Raw genomic sequence first — 13,159 nt, 5'->3', positions numbered from 1 at the left:
TCTGTGTTTTCCTTGATCTGTCTCTCAATTTGTTGAAGATACCTGAATATAATTCTTTTGAATTCCTTATCAGGGAGTTCCAATGCTGTGTCTTCCTCAGGTATGTGTTTATCCTGGTCCCTTGTTTCTCCTGCTTTACCTTGCTTCTTTGTGTGGACTGTGATGTTCTGTTGTCTCTGAGGCATTGTGACATGTTTATGTTTATATTTAATTGGTGATAGTATGTTGGAGTGACTTGCCCGTGATTTTCATTTTGTTTTGTTTGTATTTAATCTACACAAGCAGGGTACTGTCCTCCTCTATTCACTAGTTGACAGCACTTATACACTCACCACCTGTCTCCTTTCCTGTCGTCAGCCTATTGTATGTCCCTGCCGACCTTGGCAAACAGAGCCTATTTTTAGGTCCCTGGAATCTGAATGAGAATGCTATCACTTTTAAATCCAAAATGGTTGCCACTTGTAAAGATTCAAAATGGCTGTGCCCTCAGTCACTTTAAATATCCAAAATGGCTGCTGTGTGTAAACAATCAAAATGGCTGCATCCTCTGGACAGTGGAAAGTCAACAGCTCAGGTTGTCTCCCTCCTTGCTGTTTCCCTTCCTAGTCATAGGCTACCAGCACAGTCATCCCTGCAGCCCTTGGTGACCAGGGCTGATCTTTAGGTCAATTCTCAGGTCCCAACACCACTTGGAAATATTCAGGCTGTTGGTCCTGTCAGAGTAGCCGATAATCCGCAGCTTCAACCGTCTCTGTACTCACTGTTTTCATTCAGGTTTTTTCATTAATTGGTGCCTAATCCACTTCTGTATAGTTCCTTTCAAAGCTCAGGGCTCCAGGATTATCTTCTGTATCTCTGTCAACTGGTTTTTCTTTACTTTGTTGAAGAGGGTCTGTGTCGCTTATCTACCTATTCCTCCATCTTACCGGAAGTCACCCAAATTTCTTTCTAATGCTTCATTATATTTACATATAATCGGTTTCCTTTGTAATCCAACCTATTTAATTGTATGCATTTAATAATTTGCAGTCTGTTGGAGTAGGAAGTGCTAAATGTCCCAAGAGAAGTGGGGATATCTTATTCTAAGGGGGAGTTCACTGGCTTTTCCAGCCACCAAAAGGGCCTATTAGAGGTTAAGAACTACTGATTTAGGAGGAATTTTAAAGTTAGGCAGGATGTTTTCAGATAGGAGTGACAAACTCAACTCAAACCAGTTTAAACGAAACAGGATGTTGTTCATTTGTTGAAAATATCCTGCCTGACTGAAATTCCTCCTAAATGAGTAGTTCTTAACCTCTTATAAGCCTTGAGTTTTGGGGTGTTTTTTTTTTTTTTTTAGTTACATAATTGGGAAGTTTGTGGGCATTTGGCTTCAGGTATAGCTGGATCCAGGGGCCCTCCAAAGCCTTTCCTTCTGCATCCTTGGGCTCTGCTTGTTGCAACTTAACCTCATTCTAAGGTGGACATTATGGCTATCAGATCTCCAGATGCTCATTTGCTGCTGTTGTTGTTGTTATGTGCCATCAAGTTGGATCCAATTCATAGCAACCCCTCCTTGGGTTTCCAAGGCAGTATCACTATAGAAGTAGATTGCCCAACCTTCCTTCCAAGGAGTGCTTGGTGGATTTGAACCTCCAGCCTTCTGGTTGGCAGTCAAGCACCTTAGGCACTATGCTACCAGAGTTAGTTTAGCTGAAAGAGACACTTCTTCTCTCCCAGGGCCATATATCAACCTAGGGAAGGGCTCTGATTGGCTTTGCTGGTTCACATGCCCAGCTGTGGGCCAATCACTGCTGCCAGAGGTTGGCCTCTGTAGTATTATAATTGGCCCAGCTTGGGTCAGATGCTACTGCTGGAGCCTTGGAGGCAGGGGTGAGGGACTGCAGGATGAACAGCCCCCTAAGGACCACATGGAGCCTGTGTATGTGTGGGAGCTCCTGAAAAGAGGGACACTGATAGACAAAGACTTATTCAGTGTTCCTGGAGCATTCCCTCCCATGGCATTTCTGTTCTTACTGGGGGCCTTGTCCTCTTATTCTTACCATTGATATGATAGGAGACCTGATATAGAACCCTAGTCCACAATCCCCAACCTCCATCCCACAGGGGGTCCAAAGTACCTTCTCCTAACCAGGTTCTGTCTTTTCTTCCATCAGGTCCGGCCTCTAAGGAGACCCGTGAGTATCCACTCAGTCCCCCAATTGCCCTAGAATGAGATGTTCCAGAGTCTCTACTAGTGGGTCTACCCAGTGTCTACACAGCCTTCTCCTGTGGCCATGATAGTGTTTGAAGCCCCAACGGCCTGTGGCAGGGTTAGCCCCTTCAGCTACCTCCCAGCCATTCAGACTATTTTCCACCTCTAGTCCCCCACTTCCTGCCTTCCTCATCACAGCCCCTGACCTGTCCCTCACCTCACTGACTCCCCCACCTGGCTGTGCCCACGATCACAGTGACCCCAGGCTTGGCTCATGGTTCCTGCTCCAAATTACTAGTACCTAAGGCTAACCAGACTGCTAACCAGAAGGCTGGTGGTTCAAACCCATCAGCTACTCCTCGGATGGAAGGTTGGTCAATCTACTTCTGTAGAGATACTGCCTTGGAAACCCAAGGAGGAGTCACTATGAATCAGATCTGACTCAGCGGCAGTGAGTTTTTTTATGCCAGGCATTATAGGGGCCCCAAGATAAATAAAGAGGATGCTTATTGTTGGGGTAGAAGTGTCAAATGCCCCAAGAGAGGTGGGAAAAAGTGCTCCCTGTTCTCAGAGGGGCACATCTTCAATGGGATGGGTCAGGGAAGGCTTCAGAGAAGAGGCTTCAGCTGTGCCTTGGAGAATGAGGAGGTTGGAGGCTCATGGAGGAGGGAGGGAATGGCCCATACAAAGGCCTGGAGGCAAGAACACATGGACTCCAGACCTTGACTGGAGAGTCAGGGATAGTGGGGAGTGGGTAGAACTCTGGCAGGGTGGAAATGCCAAAGGCCTCAAAACCCTTCAGGTTTTCAACAGGGCTTCAGCAAAGTGTTCCAGGTGCCTGAGGAGCTGGAAGGGAAGAGAATGATGATAGTAACAGTGATAGTGTATCTATGTGCCAGACACTGTGCAAACTTTACAGGTCTCTCATGTAGGCCTCACAACAACCCAGTGTGGGTGCTATAATTATCCTGATTTTATAAATGAGAAAAGTGAGGCTTAAAAAGGTGAAGCCTCTTGGCCAAGGCTATGCAACTGTAAATGATAGTCAACCTCACCAGCTACTCCAGAGTTCCCCTTCTCAACAGCCCTTTACAAGAGCCAACTCAGGTCCACTCCCTTCTCTACCCACTATAGCGGTGACTCTGAAGAGGGATGCAACTCAAAGAATGTGCTTTTACCAGATTGAGGACATGGAAGCCCCAGTGCATTGTGGGATTATAGAAAGCAAAGACTGTATAAACCATCCACCCCTATACCCTCAACCCTATCTTCCTGAAGCTTTCTGAGTCACATTCTGAAGTAGACAAAGTGTCACAGCATCTTGGTGCAGAACAAGCACTTAGACATCATCTGCTGAGAGAATGGCAAATCCAAGCACTCATGCTACATTCTACCCTGCCCACTCCCATGGTAGACATCACCAATCAATCCCAATATGTTTTCCCTCTAGGCCCATAGGCAGCCTCAGGAGTTTTTCATTAATCCTCTAACAGTAGATTGAAATTGATTGGTAAGAGGAAATCTCTTTGATGATTTTGATCTAAATCAACCCCCTCATTCTACAGTTGGGAAGGATCAAGAGAAATTTCTGGCAAGTCACACAGCAGGTTAGCAAGGCCTGGGATTAGAGCCCAGGTTTCCTGACACCCTTCCCAGGCCTCAAATCAAAACAGTTAGGGTCAAGTTGACTCTAAGTCATGGCAACCCCATGTGTGTCAGAGTAGAATTATGCTCATAGGGTTTTCAGTGGCTATTTGTTCTGAAGTAGATCACCAGGCCTTTCTTCTGAGGCATCTCAACATTGACGTGAACCTCCAACCTTTCAGTTAGCAGCCAAGATGTTAACTGTTTGCACCACACAGGAGTAACCCCGAAGTCTAGTGTTCTTGATAACACACCAACCCCAGTAGAGCTAGGGGTTCTCTGAGGGGTTGAGCCTCAGGGTTTAAGGCAGCAAGTAGGGGAAGCCCCCTAAGCCAGACCCCAGAAAAAAAATACCCTGCCTCTCAGTGGCTGAGACCCCTGGGAATCACCCCCTTTCCTCCAGCAGCTTGACCGTGAAGGCTGGATGGTCAGAAAATCAATTCCGGAAAAGCCTGCTTAAGCCAGCCTGTTGACATCAGGTTTATCAGACTTAGCTGCAGTTGATTAGGCTCTGGGCAAACTCAGGAGTGGTCCCTGAGGCCTGCCGTAATCCCCCAGCATAGGTGAGAGCCTCCACTCTCAAAAGGAAGCAGGGCTGTCCATGAAGCGACAGGCAGCAGGATGCGGGGGCCTGAGGGTCACAGAGAAGAGAAGCTGTGTCTAAACTGAGGGTCCCTCCCCAGATCATTCCTCTGCATGTCTTCTTCATGAGGGAGTCCCATCCAGAGCATCAAGGAGGGGTGCTGGGTCTACTCCAGCCCAGTGTCTCTCCTGAGCTGCAGGCCTGAGGGCCTACTGTCTCCCGACACCTCTAAGGGAGTGTCTCCATTCCCTTCTCTCCTACTCCCAGTAATAGTGTCCTGGCTTGAACGCCAGTTGCACCAATCAGGTGAGTGTGCTATAGCCAGGGGGGAAGAGGGCACCTGGGCATGTCCTCTCAGTTCATTAAGACTGCCCATTCAGCTGAGGGAGCTGAAGTCCAGCAGGGAGTCCAGGTGTGGGCTGCCTTCACTCCTAGGAAGGGGCTCTTTTTACTCTAATGGAAGGTGCCATGAGCTGAGCAAGTCTTGCCCAGGGCTTGGGTCCACCCAGAAGGGTGTTTTTCCTAATTCACCTAAGGGCACCCTATAGACTCCCAGCCTCAGGCTCAGCCTGGCCCAAATGTTCTATTGTTCATCCCATGCATGTGTATTAAGTGCCTACGACCTACCACTGAGCTCCTGGTGGTGCATACGGTTAGAGCACTCAGCTGCTAATCTAAAGGTTGGTGGTTTGAGTCCATCCAAACGAGCCTCCAAAGGTCAGGTGACCTCCTTGCAAAAATTCAGCCACTGAACACCCTCTGGAGCACAGCTCTACTCTGATACACAGGGGTCTCCATGAGTCAGAATCGACTGGATGGAAGTTGGTTTTAACTGTGCACCACAGGCAGGGGCGCTTTAACAAGATAATAAATATAAAGCACCCGGCACCCAGCAAGAGCACAGCTGTGGAAGCCTTCCTTAGGAAGCCGGTGGGTTTGCTCCCGTGCCAGCACTAGCACAGCCTCAGCCAGGGGCCTCCCAGAGGCTGGAGGAGAAAAAAGCTGTCAAATCACTGCTTTCCCTTTGCAGGTGAAAATTCCCTAACTCCACATTTATCCAACCTTCCTTAAGGGTGCCTTCTGAGTTGTCAGATGGTGTTAAAAACACACATTAATATAAATTATAACCTGCCAGACAGAAAACACAGGTGACATCTCAGCTCACAAAGAGCCCGTGGATGGCCAAGCGGCTCATGGCTATGTCTTTGGATCTGTTCAGACTGGCTGCTGTTCATAGGCCTCTTGGATTTATTAAGTGCCTACGACCTACCACTGAGCTCCCGGTGATGCAAACGGTTAGAGCACTCGGCTGCTAATCTAAAGGTTGGTGGTTTGAGTCCTTTAGACTCTCCTGTGGAGAGGCCTCGGGTCTTTACAACAGCCCTGGTAATCTGAGGGGTACTAAGTGTTTATGGGTCACCAACACTGTGGAAGGACTGGGTCCACCTGCCTGTTCTCGCCATATCCCAGGGCCCAGCACACAGTAGGTGCTCAGTGATAGATAAATGAACAATGAGAATAGTAATAGCCAATGTGTCTGGGCATTAACCCACTGCCATCAAGTCGATTTCAACTGATGGCGACCCCCATTGGGTTTCCAAGGCTATAAATCTTTACGGAAGTAGATTGCCTCGTCTTCTTTACCTGGAGCAGCTGGTGGGTTTGAATTGCCAACCTTCTGGTTAGCAGCTAAATGCTTTATCCCCTGTGCCAAGTTCTTTTTTATTTTTTCATGCAATAAGCCTTTATTAAGCACCTCCCCTGTCCCAGTCTGATGCTGCATATGTGTGACCACAGCAGTGGAACACCCAGGTCCTATTCTCACAGGCAGCAGTCTAGAAGAGAGACAGATAGAGTTGATTCTTATTATTTGTAACAGTAATATTCTATAAAGTCCTTTGAATGCTGAATTAGCAGATACCAAACCAGTCTTGTTTGACCTCAGCTGAGAAGAGGTGCAAAGGGCATCTCAGTTGTTTCTCTGCTATTAACATGCACCTATCACTGTGCCAATTCCTACTCCTCACAAGAGCTCAGTGGGGAAGACACGTAATTATCCCATTTTACAAATGAGGAAGATGAGGTCCAAAGAGGTTAGAAAATTTGCCTAAAGTCACCAGGCTGGCAAGGGATGCTCTTAACCACCATGCCAAGTCCCCAGGGTGTTGCCAACAGGGCCTCAAGGAACACAAAAGCCTGCTGTGGCCCAAGAGCTTGTTTCCCAGGGGAACCCCTTCATCATGGTAACTCTGGTTATTAACTACCACTCATTGCATTGCACACATTTACCGAGGGCCTGCATTGAACCTGGATTGTGGTGTGATGGGAAGACCAAAATGCCCAATGCAGCCGGGCAGTAGGACCCAGTGCCATGTGTGCTTTGACAGGGCAGTTGAAGGCACTGTGGGAGCACAGAATGGGGTAGAGCTCTGAGACTAGGTGATCAGCAAAGGCTTACCAGAAGCAGCTGAGTCCCGAGCCTCCTCCCCAGCCCTCTCTTTCTTCCCCCAGACCCAATCTCAATCTGCTACCTACCTAGGCTGGTCTGTTTACTTTCCAGGAGTCATGAAGTTCAAGTGTGGCCTCAGCAAGCCCTGCCCAGACAACTACTTTGCATTTAAAATCTGCAGTGGGGCTGCCAATGTCGTGGGCCCTTCTGTGTGTTTTGAAAATCACATGTAAGTAAGTGTCTTGAGAGGCTCCTGCTTTTTCTTTTCTTTCATTCATTCATTCACTGGCAAATTCTGAAGTTGTAGTGGGTAGGCCCATGAGACAGTATGAGACCTTCCTCATACTTCCTTATCCCCTGAGGTGGGTAAATCACAAATAGCAGTAATCCTAACAGCTTCTGTTATAGTAAAGATGAGGAAACAGGAGAGTCAGGGTCATCCAGCTGGCTGATGACAGAGCCAAGATTTGAACTCAAATCTGCCTGACAGCCAAACTTCTTGGCTTCTCATGAAGGGGGATGGCTATAGGGAGGGCTCAAGGGTGGCATGAAAGCCTGGATATACCAAGTGTGGACCCATAATCCAACCCACATAGTAAAGGCCTTGGGACAGTTCTTCATACAAAAGAAGCCAGAAGACAGGTGTTTTTGTCAGGATTCTGAACGTTAACTTCATCTTGCTTAAACAAAAAAAAAAAAAAAGGGAATTAATTGGTTCATGTGCCCAAAGGCCGGAGGCTGCAGGCTTCAGGTCCAGCTTGATCCAGGGGTTCAACCTATGTCTTCATGTCTCCTTCTTTCACCATTCTTAGTTCTGCTTTCCTTAGCTCTGATTTTCTGTACTGCAAATGGGTTCTCCATGTGGTCAAGGAGAGAGACCCCAGCTGGGCTGACATAATATCCCAGACTACCACCACACTGGAAAGAGAGCTATCCCTTCTGAACTGTCCCTACAAATGTCTCAAGACTGGGTCTCATTGGATGGCCTGGGTTAATTGACCATGCCTGGCCCAATCACCATGGTGAGTCCAGGCCTGGGAGAGAGGAAGGCTATCCAGAGAACAACCCAATCTGAGAGTAGAAGTAGGGCAGTACTCCCAAGAAGCCCCAGAAGATAGGGTGTGGCTGCCAGACTCTATAGGAGAACCCAGATTCAGGACAGCAGCAGCTCTCTCAGTTCTCCCTTCCTACCAGCATTCAGGCCTCATATCTAGGGGTGGAGATGGAATGACACCACCTCCAACACCACAGAACCCCAGGCAGGGACCTTCCCTCCTGTCTGAGACTATTCTGGGCCAAATATGCCATGAGGGACTCATTGGAGAATCCAGCCCACTGCTAGTTTCCAGGAAAAAACAGATGGCCCAAATTACTCTGTGTGTTTCCTGATGCTTCTGCATTGCACCATGAGGGCCCTCTAGTCATCCTGGAGTCACAAAAGCATAATGCCTGTTCCACACTCAGGGACCAACTGTTGTGTTTTGTTTTTCTTGTTCTTCTTCAGGATCATGAGCTCTGTGAAAAACAATGTGGGCAGAGGCCTGAACATTGCCCTGGTCAATGGTGAGTCACTGACCTGTCCCCCAGAGGCCCCTTCATCGCCACACTGTTAGCCCTAGGGAGGGCAGGGTGGAAGTTGCACATTCATTCAACAAACATTGGCTGAGTTCCTACCAGGTACCCAGGGTTGTGCTGGTGCCACAGTGCTAGAGAGGAAGCACATGGCTGGCCTATGGGGATGGAAGCTTTAAAAGACCAGTCCCACCCACTCACTTGACTACCAATCAAAAGGTTGGAGGTTCAAGTCCACCGAAAGGCACCTTGGAAGAATGGCCTGGCAATCTAGTTCTGAAAAATGAGCCACTGAAAACCCAGTGGAATACAGTTCTACTCTGACACACATGGAGTTACCATGGTCAGAATCAACTCAACAGCAGCTAGTTACTGATTACCCACAATCCTAGCCAAACGTTTCTATATCCTGGGAGGATTCACTTATCCTATGGAACATGACCTATCTTCAAGGCCCTCTAAGCTTAAACCAGCACATGTGATGTGGGGGCAAGTGCTGAGTGCATGCCTTCATTCATTTGTTCAGCAAATAACCACAGCAGCTTCTGCCTGGATACACCAAGTGTGGACCCATAATCCAACCCTACAGGGCCCTAGGGGTCAGGCAAGAACTAGGACAGGCCCTGGCTTCACAACCACTGTGGGTGTCTGTGAGATTCATAGACCACCACAGTATGGCAAGAGTCTATTGTGAAAAGGAAGTACAATCCACTCACTTTAGGAATTGGGATGAAAAGTTGGGTGAGAGAGGAGTAGTCAAGGCAGGCTTCCAGAGGGAGAGGATGGCCACATGAAGCATAAAGATGAAAAAGGCCAGGAGAAAAGAGAGAGTAAGCCAGGCAGGGGCAGCAGGGAAGGGAGGAAGGAAGAGAGGAGCTCATGGGGTCGACAGAGGGTCTTCCTGGCAGAAGCATGGACATGGGCAGTGGTGAGTGGCCCCATGTCCTGCTCAGGGCAGTGAACTTGAAGTTGTGAGTAATAGGGAGCCACTGAAAGGCTTTGAGCAGAGTATAATGAGCTAACCTTGCATCCCAGAAACAACCTTCTAGTTTAGAGAGAGGAGGCTGGAGGTAGAGAGACCCAGAGTGAGGTTCCCCAGCTCACTGCCCCTGCATCTCCAACACGTGAGGAAGGGGAGGCCAGGCCACAGGCCAAGCCTGAAATAAGGCACATTCCAAGAGGGGTTGGGCTTGTGGGTATCAGGAAAGGACTGAGTGGTATGGCCCCAACCAAGGCTTTCTTCTCTGTCTTTGACTCTTAAATGGGAAACACTCTCTCCGGGAATGACAGAATACCCATTGAGATGTTTGAACAGATGGACGCAGCACTGGAGGTGCTCACTCATTTGTATCAAGAAATTTGGAAGAGAGCTATCTGGCCAACCAACTGGAAGAAATAGATATTTTTGTCCATTCCAAAGAAAGGTGATCCAACAGAATGTGGAATTAATGAACAATATCATTAATATCAAATGCAAGTAAAATTTTGCTGAAGATAACTCAGAAATGGTTGCAGCAGTACTTTGACAGGGAACTGCCAGAAATTCAAGCTGGATTGAGAAAAGGGTGTGGAACAAAAGATATCACTGCTGATATCAGATGGATCTTAGCTGAAAGAGAAGAATTCCAGAAAGATGTTTACCTGGGTTGTATTGACTATGCAAAAGCATTTGACTGTATAGATCATAACAAATTACCGGCAACCTTGTGAAGAATGGGAATTCCAGAACACTTAATTGTGCTGATGAGGAACCTGTACATAGACCAAGAGGCAGTCTTTTGAACAGAACAAGGGGATACAGCATGGTTTAAAATCAGGAAAGATGTCTCAGCATTGTATCCTTTCACCACACTTATTCAATCTGTATGCTGAGCAAATAATCCCAGAAGCTGAACTATATCAAGAAGAGCATGGCATCAGGATTGGAGGACGACTCGTTAACAACCTGTGATGTCCAGATGACACAACCTTGCTGGCTGAAAGTGAAGAAGACTTGAAGCACTTACTGATGAAGGACAAAGACTACAGCCTTCATTCAGTATGGATTACACCTCAACATAAAGAAAACAAAAATCCTCACAACTGGACCAATAAGCAACATCATGATAAAGGAAGAAAGGATTGAAGTTGTCAAGGATTTCATTTTACTTGGATGCATCATCAGTGCCCACGGAAGCAACAGTCAAGAAATCAAATTACCTGTTTGGGAAAATCTGCTGCAAAAAAAAAGTGTTTAAGAGCAAAGATGACATTTTGAAGACTAAGCTGTGCCTGACCCAAGTCATGGTCTTTTCAATTGCCTCATATGGATGTGAGAGCTAGATAATGAGTAAGGAAGACTGCAGAAAAACTGATGCATTTGAATTATGGTGGTGGTGAAGAATATTGAATGTACCATGGACTGCTAGACGAACAAACAAATCTGTCTTGGAGAAGTACAATGTGAATGCTCCTTAGAAGCAAGAATGGCCAGACTTTGTCTCTCAGACTTTGGTCATGTCAGAAGGGACCAGTCCCTGGAGAAGGATATTATGCTTGGTAGAGGGTCAGCAAAAAAATGGAAGACCCTCAACAAGATGGATTGACCCAATGACTATGAAGATGGGCTCATGCATGGCAAGGATTGTGAGGATGGCACGGGACTGGGCAGTGTTTCATTCTGCTGTACAAAGGGTCACTATGAGTCAGAACCAACTACCCAACAACAAGGCCACTTCCCAGGGCAAAAAGGTCAGGCCAGTGTGGAAACAGGCACAACGCTCAGAAGGAAGGCAGGCTTGGTGTAGCTTTTCAAGACCACACTTAGGGAGTGGCAGGGAGGGACTAGAACCCAGATCTGTACAACTCCAGCTTCAGAACTTTGTTCCCAGAAGAAATTCTCCCCTCCACCAAGGAACCCTGCTAAGTCACGTGGAAGGTCATGGCTTAGAGCAGAATGGGGTGCTGCCCGGACAGGTGTCAGAGGGCAGCCTTGGTCAACTTCCTGGAGGCCTGGGAAGGACAAGGGGGGGGCGGGGAGGGGGCGGGGCCAGGACACTGAGCAGACTCTTGATGAGAGCCAAAGCCAGTTTTACTTCAGTCTTCAGAAAGTGGCCACTGGAAGGTTGGCCCTGTCAGTTTTGGGTTCCTTCCTTGTGTGGCAGTTGAAAGCGGTCTCCACGCACTCTTCGGCACATGCCCAACACCAGAAGACTGGAGGAGCCTCTGTTTATTACATCCACTGTTCCCTGCAATCTCCACTCACCCCACAGTGGGGAGGGACAGGGAAATGGGTCCAGCTTCAGCTGATCTGGCTGAAACCTGTTGAATTTCTCTTGCCCAAAATGGGCCACCACCTGAGAAAACCTCTTTGAATGGCCTCCTTTTCACAAAGCCATTGGATAAAAATAACCATGGATAACAATGAGCTAACTTTTATCAAGCACTTAATGTGTGTCAGCTGTCTCACTTAACCTCCACACAATGCTAAAATGGTGCTAGGCTCAATATCCCCATTTTCCAGGTAAGAAAGGGAACCTCAGACAGGTTAAGCAACTTGCCCAAGGTCACATGGCCAATGCCCAGAATCTTCTAAATTTGAATCCAGATCAGGCTAACTCCAAGTGTTCATTGCTCAGCTGAACTACCTGCCTAGACTAGAAATATCTACACACATATATGCAGCTTCTCACTGTGACAATATCTGACCAAATCACTCCCAGGTCCTCAGAGTCCCTAACAGTATAATGAGCCAGAACAAAAAGATTGCTAAAAACAGAGAAGGTGATAAAGTGAAAACTGGGATAATAACCAGTGAAGCTGGTCTCTCCTCTCACAGCCTTAGTTTGGGGATGACTGGACAGATCGGTAGTTCTTAACCTTTGAAGGGCCAAAGCTTCAAGGGAAACCGTTTAAACTATGCTCTACCCTCTCCTATTCCCACCCTGCCTGCGCCCACCATTTCAGGGAAAATAAATAAATAAATAAAAGCCCTGTCAGTCAGGAGTGCATAACTAAGAAGGGAACAGGGATTGGGGTGTGGGAGGGTCACAGGGAAGGGAGAGGAGGAGAGTGGGTTAGGGTTGGGGATGGTAATCAGGGAGTGAAACCAAAGGTACACGAACCGTTTAATGTAAAACAAATTCTGCTCTAAATCTGCAGCCAAAGCGCGCGCGCGCGCACACACACGCACACCCATACACACACACACACACACACCCATGTCAGGGGTTCACAGGTCCCCTTTAAAGGGCCTCAAGTGAAAAATCCCTTGAGTTGCTCTGAGAATCCTCGAGGGGATGCAAGGTGAGCCTGACCCCACCACACACACCCAAACGGAAGAGCTGTGATGCCCTTGAGGGCACAGTCCACCCTCATCCCCACCCCCCACCCCCGTCACCTTGGCTCCATCCCCGCCCTCTTCTGGAATCGTGAAATCGACATAGAGCGGTGATCCCCTCTGCAACACTCCCATCTAGTGGTCATAAATGAGAACTGCAGCGTTTCTGCAGAACACCCATTTCTGGGAGATTTGGACCCTTTACCTCCTCGCCTGGTAGCATAGTAGCTAAGTCACTTGCCTGCTAACCAGACGGCTGGCGGTTCAAACCCACCAGCCACTCCTCGGAAGGAAGGTTGGGCAATCCTACTTCCGTAGTGATACTGCCTCGAAAACCCAAGGAGGGGTCGCTATGAGTCGGGGCCGACTCGACGGCACATAACAACAACATAACAACAA

At 47.9% G+C, this 13,159-nt stretch overlaps 1 protein-coding gene across 1 annotated transcript in view; it reads left to right on the top strand.

Moving 5' to 3' along the window:
* The window catches only part of FAM3D (FAM3 metabolism regulating signaling molecule D), a 108,416-nt gene that overhangs the window by 7,949 nt on the left and 87,308 nt on the right, over positions 1 to 13,159 (top strand). The window contains 2 exon segments of the mRNA XM_007937305.1: positions 6,982 to 7,099; positions 8,375 to 8,433. Of these exon segments, the coding sequence (XP_007935496.1) occupies positions 6,982 to 7,099; positions 8,375 to 8,433 (177 nt within the window).

This window comes from Orycteropus afer, unplaced genomic scaffold (assembly GCF_000298275.1).
Source record: "Orycteropus afer afer isolate SDZICR_OR568_19922 unplaced genomic scaffold, OryAfe1.0 scaffold00041, whole genome shotgun sequence".
NCBI lineage: Eukaryota > Metazoa > Chordata > Mammalia > Tubulidentata > Orycteropodidae > Orycteropus > Orycteropus afer.
The sequence above is the reverse complement of the archived record's forward strand: the minus strand, read 5'-3'. Positions and strand labels throughout refer to the sequence as shown.